Raw genomic sequence first — 21,636 nt, 5'->3', positions numbered from 1 at the left:
TGTCACCAAACTCAGCGCCAACCACCGCCTCCCCTTGGGTGTCGCAGATTTCTGGTTCAGGTTTCTGTTGTAATTGTAGTAAGGGAAGAAAATCCAGACAGAACCCAGATAGCAACTGATGTTATGCGAACATTTGAGGAATGTCAAAAATCAAAGAATAAATGTAAGTTTGCAGGTGACTAAATAGGGTTCAATATGTGAAGATAAACAACAGAATGGCACAGTACAACTCAATTATAGCCTCCCTTAATGGGGGTGTGCCTACAAAACAGTGCGGCCAGATCATTTGAGAACTTCTAATATTACTGTGTATAATCAAAGTGCCTTAATAAGCTTCAGCATGACAATGAGATACACAAACCAACGGCACAACACAATACACAAACGCACTAACATTGTAGCGGTGTGTGGTGTAAACTTTAACTAGATGTACCGCATAGCGGTACAAAATATGACCGCCGCTCAGTCCTGTACATCCGTTCCGCGAAAATAAATCACACTTCAATTTGTCTCCATATTTTACTCCATCCCCCACTCTTGAAACTTTCGTGTATGCTTGTTTGGCATGCCTGAGTGTGTGTGTGCGGCTGCACAGAAAGTAGCCTACTGGTGCTGAAAAGGTGAATAGATTGTAGAATAGCCAAAGAAGATGTAGCATTGTTATAATACCTTTAAAATCTCTAAACAATCACAAGTAGGGCAGTTCATCACAGTTCATCCATTGCAACTGGATTGATGAAAGGTCATTTACACCTGTAGGCTACATTGTATTTGGGAAAAGCAAAAGGTATCAGCATAATGTTGTTTATTTATTTATTTATTTTTTATGTATTTATAAACAAAAACATATCTGTCAGTTCCATGCCGTTTTCAACAGCTATCAAAAACAAAGGTCATTTTTGGATGGATGGATGTTTTGTGAATGTTTCTTCTTCTACATAAGATTTTAGTCATCTTTAGTTCATGTAATACTTTATTGTCAATGCACAAATTAAGTAACAGTAGTCTGAAACGTTATTGTTAATGCACAAATTAAGTAACAGTAGTCTGAAACGAAATGCTGTTTTACATCTAACCAGTGATGCAAATAACTGACATGTCCAAATGGGCCATGATGAAATGCGTCGCTAGACTGTTCATACACATTTTAACGGGCCAAAGTTGAAGAGCTTTTGTCCGTTATTGTTCGTGCAAATATAGGCTGATTCATGTTCCCTTGCATTGTGTAACTGATGTCCATGGCTAGTCTGGCTTTCATCAGACCAAGCTCAATATTTTAAGAAATCAAAAAATAAATAGTGGGCAGATCAGGCTGGGTTCACCCAGCCTAGTCCATAGGCACCCGATATTGTTTAATTTTCCGATTGAGATATATACACGCTCTGGCTATTCTAAATGCAAAAATGCATCAGGGAGTTATGACAAAACGGTAACTAACAAACTAGATCCTAATAGAAAGCTACAGGTAAACTAGATCCTACTTCCCTAAGCTACAGGTAGGATTATAAGGTAGGCCTATTTACAACATAAATTGTCAATAGGCTATGCTGGCGACACAAATCAAATCTCCTTTGGAAAACAATGGCTTACGCCTTACAGTATCAAGCGGACTTAAACTGCCATATCGTGGCGAAAAGTTGTAATAACATTCACGCAGCTCCATGAGTCAAGGAAAGCGCGAATGAAGTAGCCACTACTAAATGGGACCCACTACACAGTAGCTTAAGGTGTGTTGCTAAAGCAGCCATAATGAAATGAAGGTGTCATTGTTTGGATACTTCACACACACGTGCTTTTTAATTTCACAGACTACAACTACCAAGCTGGAATCAAAGCACATCGATTCCCCTCTCACACCCTGCACGCACTTAAAACAAAATAAACAGGCGTCTCAGTCTCACGCATGTATAGCAAAACTGTATCAGACCGGTGTAACGTTGGTAAATCTTCCATTGCACAGAATGATTTTGTAGCACGTGCAATAAATGACAGTCGAAAGATACAAACAGTGCTGCTATCAATTTGCTTGGTATAACCGCATTTATAGTTTTCTACAAATGCAATCAATCAAATGGGCCTCCATCACTCAACCAACGCTAACGGTAACATTACCTAGGTCCTTATTGATATTACAAGATTAACGTACCTGCAGTAAAAACCAAGCATGTCCGATAAACATCCTCAGATTTATTTCGGCTTCAAGAAGAAATGGGAATTACACTTCATGTGAACATCGTCCTATCCTTATTAGATGTTCGCTGCGGTAAATTACAGTCCTTGTAGGAAGCGTCCATCGTTTTTCCAAACCACTTTTAACTTCCAACAAAATTACGTCTCACTGCAACGATGCGCCATCTAGTGGACAAACGACTACTTATCGCCAATACTGAAAATGCAGCCATGATGATGATGATGATGAATATTTATTTTGGCTTTCTTTTAATCCTACTGAATTTGAAATTATGTATCGGCCGTTCTAATACCGATAGTATGTGGGTGCCTGTGTGTGTGCATGTGTATATGTGTTCACCGCCATTTACAGGCCAATGAGTGTACAGTCACTAAATGTACACATAACCTAATTTTTTTAGACCCCCCCCTATGGATGAAACTTGGCATACCCCCAGAGAATGCCAGGTCAATCATACACATAAAAATTGGTGCAGTTCTGAACATCTTAACTGAAGATAGGGGTGATTAAAGCAGAATAATATTGCATTTTCATTTTTTACCGGAGGGGGGGGGGTGCAAATCACAAATGAGTGATTATGAGCCAGGTTGATGTGGGCCCTTGAGACCAACATACCATCAAAGATTCTTCATCCTCAGTGCCACGGTTCAGGTAGTTATTTAGGAAAAACTGTTTTTTTTTGCGGTTCGGGGGGCCCAGATTTTTCCGTAAAAGTCTAGTGGGGCTACATACCCACCAAATTTCATGTACCCCGGTGGTTCGGTGTCCCGGGTATCAATGACCAAAAATTCAGGAAGTAGATGACGGGAAAAATTCTTGAATTGTGTGCATGTGTGCGTGTACAAGTTTATGTTTATGTGTGTGGGTGTGTGTGTGTGTGTGTGCGTGCTTGTGTGTTTGCCTGCGTATGTGTGTTTGTGCATGTGCATGCATGCGTACATATGTCTACTGTGTGAGTATGTGTCATACTTATGATTACTGTAAATGTATGTGTGTGCGTGTGTATCTGTTTATGCACATGTGTGCACATTGAATGGGTTAACATGACCCCTGGAGGCAAACATACGGAAAAAAAATTGTCATCCTTGGCCCTACAGTTCTCAAGATATTCACAGAGAACTGTGTCTGCCCTACCCTCCTTTCGGGGGGTCCAGTCCAGCGGGGGGGCTACAGATCAAAACGAAAAATGACGGTTCCATGCTATCCATGTGGGGGTACATGCCCACCAAGTTTTGTGTACCCCGGTCTTTCAGTGTCCCGGGAATCCTTGTTGGTGTACATCACTAAATGTACACATAAATTATTTTATTGTAAGGCCCCCCATGAACGAAAGTACACAAAACTTGGCATGCATTCGGAGGGTGTCATAATGATCCTACACTTTTAATTTTGTGCAGTTTTGACCTTGTCAGCCAGAGATATTGTGATGAAAACACCTAATTTTTGGCTTTTTAATTTTTAACTAGATGGCACTATACATGAAATAAGTGGTAATGGGATGGGTTGACATGCCCCCTTAAGACCAACATACATAAAAAAGGTGGACCTCCTAGGCCCTACGGTTCTCGAGATATTCACAGAAAACTGTCTCCGGCCACCTACAGGCCAGTTGGTGTATAGAAACATAAATTAATTTATTGTGTGGCCCCCCATGAACGGAATTCCACAAAACTTGGCGTGCATACAGAGGGTGTCATAATGATCCTACACTTCCAATTTCGTGCAGTTTTGACTATGTTAGGTCACAGATACCTTCAATTACAACACCTATTTTTTACTTTTTTGTGTTTAACTAGGTGGCGCTATACATGAAATGAGTGGTTATGGAATGGGTTGACATGGCCCCTTGAGATCAACATACAAAAAAAAATGGTCCTCCTAAACCCTACGGTTTTCGAGATATTCACAGAAAACTGTGTCTGCCCTACCCTCCTTTCGGGGGTCCAGTCCAGCGGGGGGGCTACAGATCAAAACGAAAAACGATGGTTCCATGCTATCCATGTGGGGTTACATGCCCACCAAGTTTCGTGTACCCCGGTCTTTCAGTGTCCCGGGAATCATTGACGGAAATTTGGGCATGCGAAAAAGAACAAAAAAAAAAAAAAAAAAGAACAAAAAAAAAAAAATCTGACTAAACCTATATGACCGCCGCTTCGCTGCGCGGTGGTCATAATTACATGCTCTCTTTCAATACCCTGCTCTCACCAGTTTAGGTGGTATGTTCCACCTGGGGCGGGGAGTTCAACCCCTGTAAAAGAGGGGTGCTTGTCAGTTTGAGGAAGGCCAGCGGGGTGAGCAGACACACATGTATAGTGTGAGGCCTCAATTATCTCAGTAAAGTGAGATCCTTAAAGCTTACTTTTGTTGTTGCTTTTGCTATTGCTTTTCTTATTATTTTGCTACTTAAGTTATTATTTGTGTTTTTGTCTTTTCCTTCCAAATTGTTTATTTTCCTTTTTGTATCAGTTTATTACACTGTAAATACTTTTACACAGGTTCTGTTAGATGATTAGCTTGGAGTAAATAACAAATATTTTACATAATCCGCTGCGTAATCCATGCTCACATACGCTGAGTGTTTCTAGCCAAAGAGTATACTTTTCTTTTCATGTGACAATAGACCATGATTCCAGACAAAGTAATTTTAGCATTCAGTAACTCCTGCATTTACATTTTTCATTAAATGACAGGAAAGGTTTACCTGACATGCCCACTAAATAATCTACTACCACTGAGGTCATTTTTGAAGATTTTTTGTGGAGACTTGGTGACCCCAGTGTTTTTCAACCTTTTTTGTGCCACGGCACACTTTTGACACTTAAAATGTCCCACGGCACACTAACATCCTGTGTGAAGAAAAAATAAACATACCATAGCCTAAAATTTCAAATAATACACAGATATGGCCTTATTATGGCTTCTATGCAAGACCTGCCCTCTGTTTCATTTGTAGGTGACTATATCTAATTTAATTGTTGTTATGAACTGGATATGTGATGATTCTGTGAATACTGGATATGGGGCCCCCGTTGTACAATGCCTGCATACCACAAATAGTGCAATCATACAATCAATGAGAGCATGTGGTTATAAATTATTTGATGCAACAGTTGCTTTTCTGGACCAGTGAGTGACATTTGGATAATTTTCTGCGGCACACCTGATGATCTCTCACGGCACACTAGTGTGCCCCGGCACAGTGGTTGAAAAACACTGCCCTAGATGATACTTTTTTCTGTAACACTCCAACAGATTCTTATGTTTTTTTTGCCTGTTGCCATCCTCCTCACTGCGCCTGGGGCCAGATAAACATGGATCTTTGTTCTCATTTCCAGTTGATTAGAACCTTTTAATTATTGTTTTCACTGTAAATATGGCCATTTTCAACCAAATAACTTTTTTTAAGCCATTCACTGACTTACAGTGTTGTGTTGTAATTGTATTAGCACATTCTCTTGTCTTGAATAGGGGATTTGACCTCTGTCACTTTATTTTCATACTTTACTGAAAAAGAAAGTCATGAACTACTGCTACTCTACTGCACTCTAATTAACTTAAAGATGTTGAATGGAAAAATGGTTCTGTTACATTTTCTATATATGATCTACCAGGGGTGCCAACAATTGTGGCACATGTGTTTTTGTTAAACATGTATTTCTTAATGAGATCTCATTAAGAAATAAATGAATAAATTTGCTTCCCTTCAAGGTTGGATTTTTCCTCATAGTTGTCATTGTGAGATTACCGTAAATCACTAAATAAATGATTTTATACCTGTTTTCAGTAATCATCACCTGGGGTGCCAATAATTCTGGCGGGCACTGTATGTATTGCACTTGTACATGTATGTACTGTCCACAATTATTTTTTTTCGATTCTAAATAAATAATAATAAAAAAACTCAAGGATCCAGTGCTTACATAGTGACTGTGACAACCATACTGCCAGAAGAACAGGCTGGCAGGAAAATTTGATTTTTTTTGTCCCCTGATGGCCCTCTAACTTAAGACAGGAGGCCTTTCTCAAACCTGCCCATCTCACTCTGTTATAGTGTACCTCTGTGTGTAGTCATAATTGTGGCTGATGAGGGACGGCACTCTAAATGAAGGTTAATAAGTTTAATGGAGCAACAATCTTTGCAGTACAGCTTGGTGGTTTTAATATCGTCACTAATATTGTAATATTAATATTCAATTAATTTATTTGAAGATTACAAGCCTAGTATAGATAATTATTGGTCAGAAAGATAAATCTGACTGATTGAAGTAGATTCAAATCTGCTCTTTCAATTTGATTAAAAAGAGTGGTATTTACTCATTTAAAATCATCAAAGAAAAACATTAAAATATTGCATCTTTACTCAATTATCTCAGAAAGAAAGGTTCACACATCCAGTATAATAGTCATCACAAGATCTGCACTATCCAGTGTATTAACTGGGTTTGTGAATCTGCAACTTTGTATTTCTTATGTCAAATAATTTCACCATTTGCAATCACAACATTCTGTAACATTTACATTACATGTCAGCTGTTTCAATGGTTGCCAACTCAATGCTCCTCAAATGTGTGAAATATTTAACAGTCACAATGTGAGATACTGTCTTAACTGTGAGTTATTTTCCTTTGAAATAGTTGCAAAATTTTCAGTTTTAAATGTTTAGTCTGTAGGCCATAAATAATTGGATTCAAATGGGCAGGTATAAGAAGACAAAGAATAGCCATGAGTTTTCTTAAAAAGCGATCTTCTGGAAACCGATGCATGATAACAATAATGAATCCAGACAGCAACAATATCAGATACAAGACTAAATGACTTGTACATGTTTGGATGGCTTTGCTATTGAGTTCTGCATTTTTCTTAGTCCAGCATTTGACACCAATTCTAATGTATGTGACAGCAACAGTACCCATTGAGGAGGACAATAACACCACAGTGTAAAACAGTCCATAGATGTTATTAATAGACACATCTTCACAAGATAACTTGAACAAGGAGGCATTGTCACAATAAAAATTTGGAATAAGTGATCTACAGCGAGACAGCCTGATTGTGAGGCCCACTAATACACTGACTAATACAATGACGAAACTCCAGGCAGACACAGACAAGACTGCAACTGCCTTAGCTGTCATTATTGAATTGTATCGCAATGGATTGCATATAGCCACATACCTATCAATAGCCATTATTATCAGTATGGTGTGTGATGCTGAGGCAAATGTATGGTTAAAAAATATCTGTGAAGCACATGCATTATAAGAAATTAACCTGTTTTTAGCAACCATGTCAAACAACAGTTGAGGTAGTATAACAGTGTTACCAAGGATATCATTGACTGACAGGTTACAAAATAGCAGGTACATAGGTTGGTGTAAGCTTTTCTCTCTAGTGATGATAACAAGAACGCCAAAATTGGTTATCAGCAGTGCAATATAAGCAAATAGCAGTGTGTAAAATACAGCATCTGCAAATGATTCAGGGTGTCCTAGTTCTTCCAGCACAAGAATGTCACTGACGTAGGACCTGTTTTCCATCCTTGTTCCCTGACCAACTGTGGATACAGAATCAGATCCAGACATTGATCTCTTTCTTCATACAGTTATTTTTTGAGCACAGATTTATATTATATGCCAATTATATTTTGATTTGATTTGGATAGCATTAGGAATGGGAATCTCGTAGCATTCATAGACAATCCCAACTTCTCACCTGTCTTGCAGAACTACTTATATCCTATTGTTGGCAATCTCAACAACCCCAAATTCTCTGACAACCCCCCCCCCCCTCCTCCCAAAGCACACACAAAAAAACAAAGGTCCGCTGAGAGATTGCTGGAGAAGGAGGAAAGACAAACACAAGTCTCAGGCAGTCTTTGTAGGCCAACAGAATGTAGTTAAAGTGAGAACCTAAGAGACCAACATATAACAACAATGATCTAACTTAAAGGGTGACCGCTGTACCCTACTGCATCCCACAGGTCAGTGTTTCCAAAATGTGAATGCTCTTTTTGTCTATTTTATTAATTTATTCACCTGGCATTTTAATCCAAAGAGACTCAAGGTTAAATTATAGTTCAGGCCACAAGTGTCACTCGACAAAAACAAACTGTTGCCGACAGATGTCACAGAGCTGTAGGCTTTCATAGTCTAGCACAGTGGTCCCCAAACTTTTTCTTCCGAGGGCCAGCTCACTACGCCTGGCTCTAAGAGAGGGCCAGAGACTCGGAGTATATCAGTAACCATAAATAGCTTAGCGCTGTGAACAAAGGCAGTCTACCATAGTTGAATATTCCATTACATTTAATCTATAGGCTATTGCAATTTAATACCATTGTTATCTGTGTTTATATTGCCATCATGCCATATCAGTGTAAAATGTAGCTCAAATGAAATAATAATAATAGCATTCTCAAAACTATAAGCAGGGAGTCCCAAAAGTATATTTTGAATTCTGAACTTTGCATAGGCTACACAGCTCAAGTTGTGAACAAGCAATATCCTACAAATAATTTGAAGTTCTCAAACTGAGTTTTATGAAGTGGTGGCAGAAACATCTGAAATGACCACCATTCTAACTTTCACTCACCTGATGAGAACTTTGTGAACTCTGTATGAACATTTGAACGAGTGAATAAAAAATATAAATAATTATACCAGAAAGTTCCAGATTTATGACTTGAATAGAAGTTAGTTTGTTATTAACAATTAATTGATACATTTTTAGAATACTTTGAGCACTGATGCAGTCATCAGAGGCCTCTTACATTGTTTACAAGTAGGCCTACTATACATTTCATTCCGTTTTCGATGGCAAACGCGAAACAGCGCCAAAACAACCACCAGTGGACAAAAAGAGTATTACATGTGCACTGTTAAGACCCGCCATAGAGAATGAATGGGGGAAATTACGGAGGTTATAGTTTGACGATGTCGTACTCCTGTGCGGGCCGGATCCTATATACCACAGACATGTTTTGGGGGGCCACCTAAAATGAGGTGGCGGGCCATATCCGGCCCGCGGGCCGTAGTTTGGGGACCACTGGTCTAGCACCAGCAACAACTTGTTGAATAGAATGTCAACTGCTTTCTAAAAACCCTTGGACATTAACATTACTTATACCATGGTCTAGGTTGAAAAGGGCGTTGTTTAAAAAGTGATATACTACACCTATAAAAAGACGTTCCGGTCGAATTGCCTGATGACAGTTCTAAATCACTGCGCTGGCTCAAACGCTAGTTGGTAACCAAGGCAACGGAGACTAAATACGTTACAACTTATTTATTACAACGGCAAGAAAGACAGACAAAAAGAAAACATGAGTGATTTTGTAACTTCTTTTAACATATTTGGCGAGTATGGTCTGTCGCGGGTTTACACCAACCACAACTTCCGGAGCACAGCTGTCGGTCGTCACTCTCAGCTCTCAGCGTCACTCTCACTCCAGCTGGGCTGGAAACTCGCCAGATCATGTCGGTGACGGGGCATCGTTGTGAGAGCAGTCTTCAGGCTTACTGGGCTCCGTCAGTACAGGAAAGACGACAATGGAGCAACATTTTGTCATCTCCCAATATCTCAAGCAGTGGTCAGGGTAGTAGCGAGCCACAAGCTTTAAATATCCGTCCTGCAACGATGATGGACATGGCAGTATCTCTTTCAAAATTTACAATCAATGGAAATGTAGCATTTAAGTTTAAATAGTTTGATGATCAGAGTGCTGAATACAGCACATTTGCTGTAGCCTAATAAAAACGATTGATGATCTGTGGACTTTCTTTGAAACAAAATTTCGCATCATCCTCTGGACACGGTAAGCTAGTGCGCTGGCCTTCTGAAATGATAGCCTAGCCTACTTTGTATCATGTAACGTTGCTTGACAATGCCTGAGTTAGTCCGCTCAGCTGTGACTTATCAACATTCCACAGCGTTGCGATAAACAGCTGAAAAAACTAACGATTTTAGCTCTAAAACTCATTTAGTATTAATAATTGATTTCATATTTATTCATTTCGTAAGTGACCATGGTATAAATGGGATAATGCCCTTCGATGCGTCCATTATCAGAAATAAATGGACTTCGCGGAAGCGACGGGTCACGCCTCCGCGTCGTCCATTTATTTCTGATAATGGACACCTCCGGCATTATCCCTTACTTATCACCCAGAGAGAAGTAATCTCTTTTCTGATTGGCTGGTGGGGTGGCTTTTAATTCTGAATAACAGGACACCTATGAAGTAGATCTGGTAAAAAAAAGTTTAATTGCCATTCCATATCAATGTTTATGAATGGTAACTATAACAACCATAGTAGGACTACGGTTGAGCCTGGAGGCAGGCTTCACAACAATTGAATCAACTGTAAACAAGCTAACTGTCCATGCTATTGCTGTTATAGGGCCAACGAAAGTTGTAGCCTACAACAAGCTGAACTAGTGGGCTTCTTTTTAAACGGAACCGCGTGTTTCCTTTGCGTGCTATAAAGGCATGGCTTTACAGTGGCAACCGGGTGATAAGCGGGATGTGTCCAGTTATACGGAATTAATGGACTTGGGCGGAGGCAACTCCCCTCCGCTGCGCGTTATGGGTTCTTTGCCCCTCGCCCTCGTCCATTAATTCCGTATAACAGGACACCTCGGCTGCCGTTATCCCTTACATCTCACTGCAAAACAAAAGTAAACAGACCTACACTGTAACCATGGCAACCCACATCAGAACTCAAACTCCAGTACAGCGACAATGTCTGCCATTTCAAATTTTGTGATGTACGCAAAAAGCTTCGCGACACCCTAGCAGACAATATTTTTTGTCACATCATCTTTTGTCAAAGCGAAACTTGTTGCTTGAACCATCAATTGACCTTTACAGATTGGAGCAACTCAGAGTTACGTACTTAGATCAAGGGCACAGCAGTGGAAGCGATAAATCAAATCCACAATGTTATAGCTACAGTGTGCATTTGTGTTTGTGCGTGTGTTTGATAAAGGGAGACGGGAAGTGTGTGTGATGAGTTTTTTGATGTATTGTAATTTTACATGAATTAGTTTACTAGTTAAAATGTCCACGACTTAACATCATATCGACTCATATCAACATTAAGCTACAGCCGCTACAAACACAGTACGTTCTAACTAGCTGAGGGACTATTTTCTCAGCAGCGGCGGAATTTTACTTTGCTCCGGTTAGTAGTACTGCGCTGAAAAGTAAACAGACAAACTTGTGCACTTCAGTCGGGACACCTGCTGCAGCACTGTAGTAGTAGCCTAGTACAGTGGTATTGACGTATTAGATTGGAACCTAAGGACTAGGCAACATGGTGATTCAGTGTGCATTTACAAACTGTAAAAATAAACGCTACAGATGGGCACCACAAAGTTTCCACAAATTTCCATTGCTTTGTGTTGTGGTGGATTTCTATGACTTAACGGATGCATGTATGGTTTTTATAAACTTTGATATTCCTGCAATTACTATGAGACTTCAAGGCCTGTACACATCTTAAACAGACCAGACCAGCAGTCAAGGAGTGGGGTGAAGGAGTTCACAGTGACACCTGGCTAGACGGTCGAGGGGGTGAAGGAGTTCACAGTGACACTAGCTAGACGGTCAAGAGCGAGAGGATGATGTAATGGTGGTTACAGCAAGGTGGCAAGATAAGAAGCCCTGTTACAACTGGAAAAAAAAAACAGAATCTGGGAAAAACCCAGAAGAAGACAGTTTTGAATATAATTTTATGCATGATGAGACAATGGGTTCCACCAATAGTCGTAACCTTGGTGGATGCTGATAGGCCAACAGGTATCTTTCGAGGGTGGCGAGAGGGCCCAACCCCAAGGTTAAGGAGTATAAAACATAGACCGCAGCCACCTGTTAGTCAGATCTCATCGGGGACGCCAGCTGATGACATCTCACATCACCCTATTGCTTGACACCTAGTCTGGACATCATTTATGCTGGACTATCACTGCAATACTGTGAATAAAGATCAACAGTCTTCAGAGATCTCCTGTCTGCATTGTCTCCATTGTCTCCAGGACTAACCATCAAAATGTCGGTGTCCACCACTAGTTCATCCAAAACAAACCAGAAAAGGGACTCAAAGTGCTAAATACTGGAATTTTCCTTTAATTCTGAAAGTGGTGTGCGCGTCAGTAACACTGACCTAGTGTGGTAACACTGTCATGACACATGAACCCTAACTCTAACCCTAACTTGTTATTACACAAAAACAAATGTCACTTAATAATAGAAGTGTTATGTCAATTATGACTTGTTTATGACACGTTCATGACAATGTCATGTCACTCTTTGTCAATACTGTCAAGAAAAGTGTAATCCAAGATTGTTTGTAGGATGTATCATTTTTATTTTCATTTTAGTGTGATAGAGTCTGACTTTCTAGCTCATCCTCCTAAAATAAAAATGCAGAACACAATCAATCATCTAGTAAAAGACTTTTCAGACTTATTCCAAGACAAACAATTTATGTTCCTGGTACAATTTCCCTTTAATAGAGTAACTATTAATTTAATAGAGTAACTTTAATAGAGTATTACAACACACTTGATGTATTTAACATTGTCCAAAATGTATTTATTTGAATATTACAAACCAGAAACGCATACAAGTATGAGCTAATTACAGTGCATGAAAATGCACTGTACTGTTCTTCCTAGGCATTTTATTCTTATTCTTCCGCTAACGCATTTAATGCAGCTTCAACCGTTTAACGTAGAAACTTCATTCAAACTATGTTACGTAGGTCTTACTTAGGACATGGGGGTTTTGTGTTTTTCATCTTTGTAACTTTTATACTTTTTAAACTATTAATTAAAAACTATTCAAAATTTCCCCATAGACTTAACATGGGCTGATGACATCATAATAGAGCACTTAAGCAATTAGAATCCTAGGCCAGGTGTTCCGGCCACCTGCATCAACTGTCAGTTTCTCAGGCTTTAAGCCAAAGATTCTAGAATCTTTGCTTTACGCATACAGTCTCATTCTCTTAATAAGACTACACATCTTGTTCAACTGTTTCCTCTGTCCACAACATAATTTAACCATTTGAACTATCCACCTATTTAACTGTTCAGTCATTCCAACTATATTAAACCTCATTTACCTAGCAAATCATTTAACCATTTAAACCATCCACCTATTTAACTGTTCAGTCATTCCAACTATATTAAACCTCATCTACCTAGTTCAGTCATTCCAACTAAGCTATATTAAACCTCATCTACCTAGCAAATAATTTAACCTTTTAAACCATCCATCTATTTAACTTTTCAGTCATTCCAACTATATTAAACCTCATCTACCTAGTTCAGTCATTCCAACTATATTAAACATCATCTACCTAGCAAATAATTTAACCTTTTAAACTATCCACTAACTGTTCAGTCATTCCAACTATATTAAATCTCATCTACCTAGTTCAGTCATTCCAACTACATTAAACCTCATCTACCTAGAAAATAATTTAACCATTTAAACTATCCACCTATTTAACTGTCCAGTCATTCCAACTATATTAAACATCATCTACCTAGCAAATAATTTAACCTTTTAAACTATCCACTAACTGTTCAGTCATTCCAACTATATTAACCCTTAAAGGAGTACCGTCACACTGGTGTTGTTGAGAAATGAACGTTCTACAGAATATCTGGGTTCATTGAATTCAACATAGAATTTTAGAACCTTCAATTGTTGCGGAACTTAGAACGTTCAAAAACCTACACCTTTAAGGGTTAAAGGAACCGTATGTAAGATTGTGACCAAAACTGGTACTGCAATCACTTTCAAATTACTGTAGAGTGGTGTATCCCCCCCCCCCCCTGACTGGCAGAGCTGGTAACCCGGATGCCGAAACACTACTGACTTCGTGATTAGTAGATAGGTGGAGGGTGGCACGTCAGGCCAAAACACATGACAACATCAACATCAGTTGAGGGCTGCAACTTCACTTTTTAAATGACAATATCCTGGCCGGACTACTGTTGTCAGTGATATAAGTATTTGAAATGATTTCTTAATGTCTAGTGACATATCAGGTCCATTTTATGATTAATTGAAATACATTTCTTACATACGGTTCCTTTAAATCTCATCTACCTAGTTCAGTCATTCCAACTATATTAAACATCATCTACCTAGTTCAGTCAATCCAACTACATTAAACCTCATCTAGCTAGAAAATAATGTAACCATTTAAACTATCCACCAATTTAACTGTCCAGTCATTCCAACTATATTAAACCTCATCTACCTAGCAAATAATTAAACCTTTTAAACTATCCATCTATTTAACTGTTCAGTCATTCCAACTTTATTAAACCTCATCTACCTAGTTCAGTCATTCCAACTATATTAAACATCATCTACCTAGTTCAGTCATTCCAACTACATTAAACCTTATCTACCTAGCAAATAATTAAACCTTTTAAACTATCCACCTATTTAACTGTTCAGTCATTCCAACTATATTAAACCTCATCTACCTAGTTCAGTCATTCCGACTATATTAAACCTCATCATGTTGCACATCATCTGTTTTAACAATATATTTCACACCATATGTTTTGCATTTTCATGCACTGGTAATTCCCTGGAATTGCGTTTTCTAGTTAAAATCTGCTCTTCCAACTTTATTACAAAGCGTGTTGCTGACAAGTCACAAAATCATGTAATGCAATGAAAAATATTACAAATATTCCATTTTTACTTATTTACCTCAACAAGAAAAGAAAGGTTCACACATATAGTCTAAAGGGCCGTTCACACCAGGAACGATAACTAAAGATAACTATAATTATAAGATTTTACATGATCAATAATGAGTAAAGTCTCTCTCTTGTTGGTGAATGTGATGACTGAAGGTTTGATGGATTCTGATTAGCTGTCAAGGGGACTTCACATTGCATGCAGCATGCACTTTGTCTGCCGCCAGGTTGCTCTTGGTTGAGGTAATAACCCAAAAATTTTTGCTGTGGTTGCCACCGGGCTCAGCACATAAGATCTATGATGCCGTGGTCAAAGTTCAACATGGTTGAACTTCAACCACGGCACACGCAGGAGCGGCAAAATGCTAGGAGTTATTATTCTAACTGTGAGTTATTTTCCTTTTAAAAAGTTGCAAAATTTTCAGTTTTAAATGTTTAGTCTGTAGGCCATAAATAACTGGATTTAAATGGGCAGGTACAACATGAAAAAGAATAGCCATGAATTTTCTTAAAAAGCGGTCTTTTGGAAACCGATGCATGATTATGACAATATATCCAGATAGTAACATTATCAGATACAAGACTAAATGACTTGCACATGTTTGGATGGCTTTGCTATTGAGTTCTGCATTTTTCTTAGTCCAGCATGTGACTCCAATTCTAATGTATGTGACAACAACAGTACCCATTGAGGAGGAAAATAGCACCACAGTGTAAAACAGTCCATAGATATTATTAATAGACACATCTTCACAAGATAACTTGAACAAGGAGGCATTGTCACAATAAAAATTTGGAATAAGTGATCTACAGCGAGACAGCCTGATTGTGAGGCCCACTAATACACTGACTAATACAATGACAAAACTCCAGGCAGACACAGTCAAGACTGCAACTGCCTTAGCTGTCATTATTGAATTGTATCGCAATGGATGACATATAGCCACATACCTATCAATAGCCATTATGATTAGTATGGTGTGTGCTGCTGAGGCAAATGTATGAGTAAAAAATATCTGTGAAACACATGCATTATAAGAAATTAACCTGTTTTTAGTAACCATGTCAAACAACAGTTGAGGTAGTATAACAGTGTTACCAAGGATATCATTGACTGATAAGTTGCAAAATAGCAAGTACATGGGTTGGTGTAAGCTTTTCTCTCTAATGATGATACAAAGAACACCAAAATTGGTTATCAGCAGTGCAATATAAACAAAGAGCAGTGTGTAAAATACAACATTTGCAAATGATTCAGGGTGTCCTAATTCTTCCAGCACAAGAATGTCACTGACGTAGGACAGGTTCTCCATCCTTGTTTCCTGACCAACTGTGGATACAGAATCAGATAGGCTACAGACATTACTCTTTCTCTTCATACAGTTATTGTTTGAGCACAGATTTATATTATGTGTGGATAAAATAAAATTTTGATTAGATTAGATTGGATAGCATTTGGAATGAGAAATTAATAGCTTACCCTCAGTGAGAATCGATGGAAATCCCAACTTCTCTCACCTGTCTTGCAGAACTACTTATATCCTATTGATGGCAATCCCAACAATCTCACATTCTCTGACAGCCAACCCCATCACACACACACACAAACATGCAAAAAAACTAAGATCCACTAAGAGATTGCAGGAGGAGGAGACAAGCAGGCCTCCGAACCGGTTCAAGGAACGAAAACGAAAACCAAAAACGAAAGGAATTTTACAGAATTTTACGAGGAGCGGAAACGGAAACGAAAACAAAATGGTCTTCAACTGTTTCGGAACAGAAACGTTATTCTGAAATCCACAAAACCGGTTAATAACCTTTTTTTTTCGTTCTCTATATATTTTATAAAATTTCACAAAAGCATATCCTATGTCAGGGAGACTATTTCCGGTTGTGCGAAAAACAAGCCCGCATCTACACTGTTAATGTGAGCTAACAAGCCGCTATGTAGCCAACTACTTAATGTTAGCTGGTGTGGTTGTTACGGATTGATTTCTGCAGTTTGAAAAAACCCCCCCGAATAAATGGACCTTTGGTCCAAATGTGTATATTTTGTCTTGCTGTTGTAATGTAACCTATCCGTCTGCCACTTCGGATCTTAGGCCAGCTCGTAGCGTGGGCTACTGAAACTGATTTGGAAATTGTTTGTAGCCTATGCGTAATAGCCTATTTTGCCTGTCCACGCCTTGTCGGGATTTGAAATGTTTGGGCAATTATAGCCTATTCTATGTAGAAGAGTTAAATGGGAAATTTGAGATAGGCCTTGTCAGCAACAGACAGGTTCGTTTATAAACAGGGTTGGAATTATAGTGCAAGCCTTTGAAGATCCCCATATGGATAAAACTTAGGCTACAACCAGGTAAGGAGTTTAGCACGTATCCAGAAATATTTTTGATAAGAAATTATTTATAGGCATAGGTTAGGCCTACAGTAAGGCTGTAGGCTATGGGATGGATAGCCCATCTGAATGTTTTTGGATGCCGCCTGTGATTTATTATTTTTGGGCATAGCTACGGTATAGGCTGAATCAAGGGAAAAACGTCTATTCTAAGGTAAAGTCCACAAAAATAGACTTGATAGGCCCGCCAAACACTGCCGGAACTTTAAGAACGAACGATATTTTGCGTTCCGAACCGGTTCAGGACCGATATGTTGGTGGCGGAACGCATGCAAGAACGAAAACGTTAAACATAGGCCTACCTGAACCGTTCGGAACGGAATGTTTGAAAAATAATTTCTTTTTCAAGCCCTGGAGACAAGACAAACAAACAAAAATGAATTGTTGCCGACAGATGTCACAGAGCTTTAGGCTTTCAATGTCCACTACTTTCTAAAACAACTTGGACATTAACGTTACATCTCACTGTGAAAGGAAAGTAAACAGCCATACACTGTGACCATGACAACATATATTAGAACTCAAACTCCAGTACTTTGATGTCTAGAGTATGCAACAATGTCTGCTGTTTCAAATTTTATTCACCCTAGCAGACACAATTTTTGAACTATAAATTGGCCTTTACAGAGACCAATTGACAAATTGCCCCAACCATTGAACGCAAAATACTGATATTGCACTATCCCCATCCTTCCAACTGTATATTGCATCTTGCTTGTGTCTGTTGAGGGGTCCACGGCCATGGCACTCTTGACAGGGACAACAAGGAAGCGATCATCCTCAGCTATCAACCCCCCCCCGCCCCGGCAACTGCACTACCATACTACCCATAGTAGAGGTCTGCACTCCCGGTAGACCTGCGGGTCCTGACGCAAAAGAGTGCGGCGCGGGACAACTTTTGAAAGCTCATTGCGGGAGCGGGCGGGATGAGAGAGGTGCGTTCGCGGGTGTGGGACAAACCGATGATTCACTGCACTCCCGCAAATTAAATATGTACGTAAAATTAAATATGGAAATGATTAAAGTAGCCTAGTGTTCATAACTATAGTTCGGCTGGATGTTCTGTTAGGCAGCATTAAAAAACGGGGTTTAAGCATAACTGACGGATAGCAGGCCTATAGCCTATTGTCGTTTACGTGGGTTCAATTTGTTCCTGCTGCTCATTGTCAAAACTCGAAATCGAAAGCATGACAGAGGAAGAGGGCACCAGACTAGGCCTACTTCAGTTGTTAGCCTACATTCAGAACCAAGAAACTTAAAATCAGACATCTGGAGTCTTTCTCAGGTGTGTGTGCTCCTTTCGTGAGACAGAAAGAAAAACTGAATAGGCCATCCCTCCATCCCTCCTGCATGCGGGCTTTAGCGGGGGGGAGCGGGACATCATGTTACAGATGCGGGCGGGAGCGGGACTAAAAATGACACATTAATGCGAGAGCGGGACTAAAAATGACACATTAATGCGGGAGCGGGACAGAATATTGCGGGAGCGGGTGGGCGCGGGACTGAAAAATCAGTCCCGTGCAGACCTCTAACCCATAGTGTCTATTTAATTATTTGCAAATGTACCTTCTATATTTATTCTCATGCACAGGCATATTCTACTGCCTTCATTCTATTCTTACTGTTCTGTTTTTATTCTTTTTACTCCTTTATGTTTTTATTCTTTATCCTTATATGTTAATAACCAAATAACTTTCAGTGTCCCGCCGGCGGGACGGTTACCCCCCTCCCCCACCTCCCCCCAACATTCAAAATCAATTGTATGCACCATATTGCTATGTAGCATAGTAATGTTATACACCATTTCAAAGCTTTGGCTCTTGGGAATCCAAAAATGACAACTTTTTTCATGTAAAGTCTGTATAGTGCTTTACATTCTCAGATTAATTTTATTATGTCTCAATTAAAATTGATCCAAAATGCCCCCTCCTCCGCTTTTGGTGATACCCTGACTTCTGGCTGCAGTGTAGCTGCAGCACAATAAGTAGATGCCTCATATTGGGTACTGAAATATTCACAAGAATCCATAGAAATTGAATCTTCATGTTGTATTATCCAATATTAGTTGTACAGATGTATAGTCTATCTTATACACACTCATTGAACCAACAAAGTAAATGCAAAAATAGAGACTTTTTTGTAATTATTCCATATTTTGTGTAGTCAGTCTATATCAGAACACCTGACATACAATCTAAATAATCCACAAGAAACCTCAAAGTGTTACCTTTCATTTGAGACCAGGATTATGCTTCTACACAAAGGGGTTCATGTGCAGTAAGCATTTGATTGTCAGTATGCATTTTGGATAACAACAAGTCCTATGGGGAGTATCCATAGGCATTTTACAAAACGCATGGGCATACTTGGCAAATAATAGTCTAAAGCACTCATATTTTCATTCTATATTGATCAACTTTTGCACACAGCTTCACAAGACCTGGTGCTAGGGCTCAGTTGTGTTTCTAAGGGATATCAAATGACCTAGAGCAGTGATTCTTAAACTAGGGGTTGTGACCCCAAATGGGGTCGCCAAAAACTTCCGTGGGGTCGGCAATTATTTTCTGTATTCAGTCTGAAATTATTATTATGTCAGGTGAAACAAAGGAAAATAATATTGGGGGAATGGGCTACTGGTCCGCTGATAGAAAAAATGTAACTATCTGCTCCCACTACGCAAATTCAACTTGTTCCCGCTATTTTCAGTAAAACAAAACAAAAAGACATAAGTAGCCTACTAGCCAAAATGGACAGGTGGCTGCTTAAAAAGTCAAACCAAAGCTCGGAAGTGCCATCTACCAGTGAGTCTACACCTCCGCGATCCTCAGATGGGACAAGTCTACAGGCCGGTGAGAACAAAAAGGAAAAAAAGAGGCGTCGGCTTTATCAGAAAGAATTCCTGAAATATGGATTCACTTGTCATGTTAAAAATAATCTCGACCACCCACAATGTGTGATTTGCGGCGATGTTCTGGCGAATGAGAGCTTAAAACCTGTCAAAATGAAACGACATCTCGAAACCCGCCATCCCAAGGACGCTATGAAACCAATGACTTTCTTTCTGCGAATAGAAGCTGCCCTTCAAGGTCAGAAGACCGTAGTGCATGGGCAAGCTACCTTGCCCACCAAAGCCTTGGCAGCTTCCTACGAAGTGGCCCACCTTGTGGCAAAAGCACAAAAGCCACACACAATTGCCGAAAGCCTCATCCTCCCTGCAGCAATTGCGATGACCAACGCAATGCATGGTGAAAAGATTGCAAGTGCGCTCAAGCAAATCCCCCTCTCCAATGATACAGTGTCCAAGCGCATTAACGAGATCGCTAATGATATGAAATGTCAGAGAGTAAAAAACTGCAGGTTTTCTTTACAGTTAGATGACTCTACTGACTTGGTAAGTGTCGCGCAATTATTGGTGTTTGTTCGCTACAGTTATGAAGGAAAACTTCACGAGGACATGCTGTTCTGCTCTCCGATGGAAGGAAGGTGTACCGGCAGTGACATTTTTAATTGTCTCAATGGTTGGATGGAAGACGCAGGGCTGCATTGGGCCAACTGCCTAAGTATATGCACAGACGGTGCGGCAGCTATGTTGGGGAAAAATAAAGGGCTGAAAGCAAAGGTCCTTAGCGTTGCACCACACATCAAGTTCAATCACTGCATTATCCACAGAGAGCCCTGGCATCCAAGACACTTGAGCCCGAGCTTAACAATGTTCTCCAGACAGCGATTAAAATGGTGAATTTCATCAAATTTCGCCCACTAAATACCAGACTCTTCACTCTTCTCTGTCAGGAAATGGGGTCTACACACAAATCCCTTCTTTACCATTCTGAGGTTCGGTGGCTTTCACGGGGCAAGGTCCTAACACGGTTGTTTGAGTTGCGAAGCGAGGTGCGCACCTTCCTCTTAGACGCGAACTCCGCTTTTGCGCACCATCTCACTGACTCGGAATGGATAGCCCGTCTTGCTTATTTGTCATGCATATTCGACAAATTAAATACGCTCAACCTGTCACTACAAGGCCTCAACACTAACATCCTGACCCTCTCGGACAAAGTGAATGCTTTCACAAAGAAGTTGCAGCGTTGGGCAGTCCGTGCGGAGAGTGGGGATTTTGAGATGTTTTCGGAGCTGCATGACTTTTTGGAGGAGGATGGCGTGAATGTCAATTCATTGAAAGCCTCCATCAAAGTTCACCTCCAAAGCCTCCTTGAAAAATTCCATCAATATTTTCCGACGGAAAACGTGGAGAACTTTGATTGGATACGACAACCATTCACCAGCTGCTCTTCAAATGATCTGTCAAATGAGCTCGAAGATGCG

General features: G+C 39.7%; 2 protein-coding genes across 2 annotated transcripts; both read right to left on the bottom strand.

Annotated features, from left to right (window-relative positions):
• Nucleotides 1-6,795: 6,795 nt before the first annotated feature.
• On the bottom strand, nucleotides 6,796-7,728 carry LOC121683721 (olfactory receptor 52N2-like). Its single transcript, XM_042063478.1, has one exon. It carries the CDS (start codon nucleotides 7,726-7,728, stop codon nucleotides 6,796-6,798), a length of 933 nt encoding a protein of 310 aa, XP_041919412.1.
• Nucleotides 7,729-15,295: 7,567 nt separating this feature from the next.
• On the bottom strand, nucleotides 15,296-16,228 carry LOC121683723 (putative gustatory receptor clone PTE03). The gene has a single exon (XM_042063480.1). The coding sequence runs from the start codon at nucleotides 16,226-16,228 to the stop codon at nucleotides 15,296-15,298; it is 933 nt and encodes a 310-aa protein (XP_041919414.1).
• Nucleotides 16,229-21,636: the final 5,408 nt, after the last annotated feature.

Source organism: Alosa sapidissima, chromosome 15 (assembly GCF_018492685.1).
Source record: "Alosa sapidissima isolate fAloSap1 chromosome 15, fAloSap1.pri, whole genome shotgun sequence".
Classification (NCBI taxonomy): domain Eukaryota; kingdom Metazoa; phylum Chordata; class Actinopteri; order Clupeiformes; family Clupeidae; genus Alosa; species Alosa sapidissima.
The sequence above is the reverse complement of the archived record's forward strand: the minus strand, read 5'-3'. Positions and strand labels throughout refer to the sequence as shown.

Coding starts and splice junctions, on each gene's coding strand:
- LOC121683721 (XM_042063478.1), bottom strand. CDS start 7,728: ATGGAAAACAGGTCCTACGTCAGTGACATTCTTGTGCTGGAAGAACTA.
- LOC121683723 (XM_042063480.1), bottom strand. CDS start 16,228: ATGGAGAACCTGTCCTACGTCAGTGACATTCTTGTGCTGGAAGAATTA.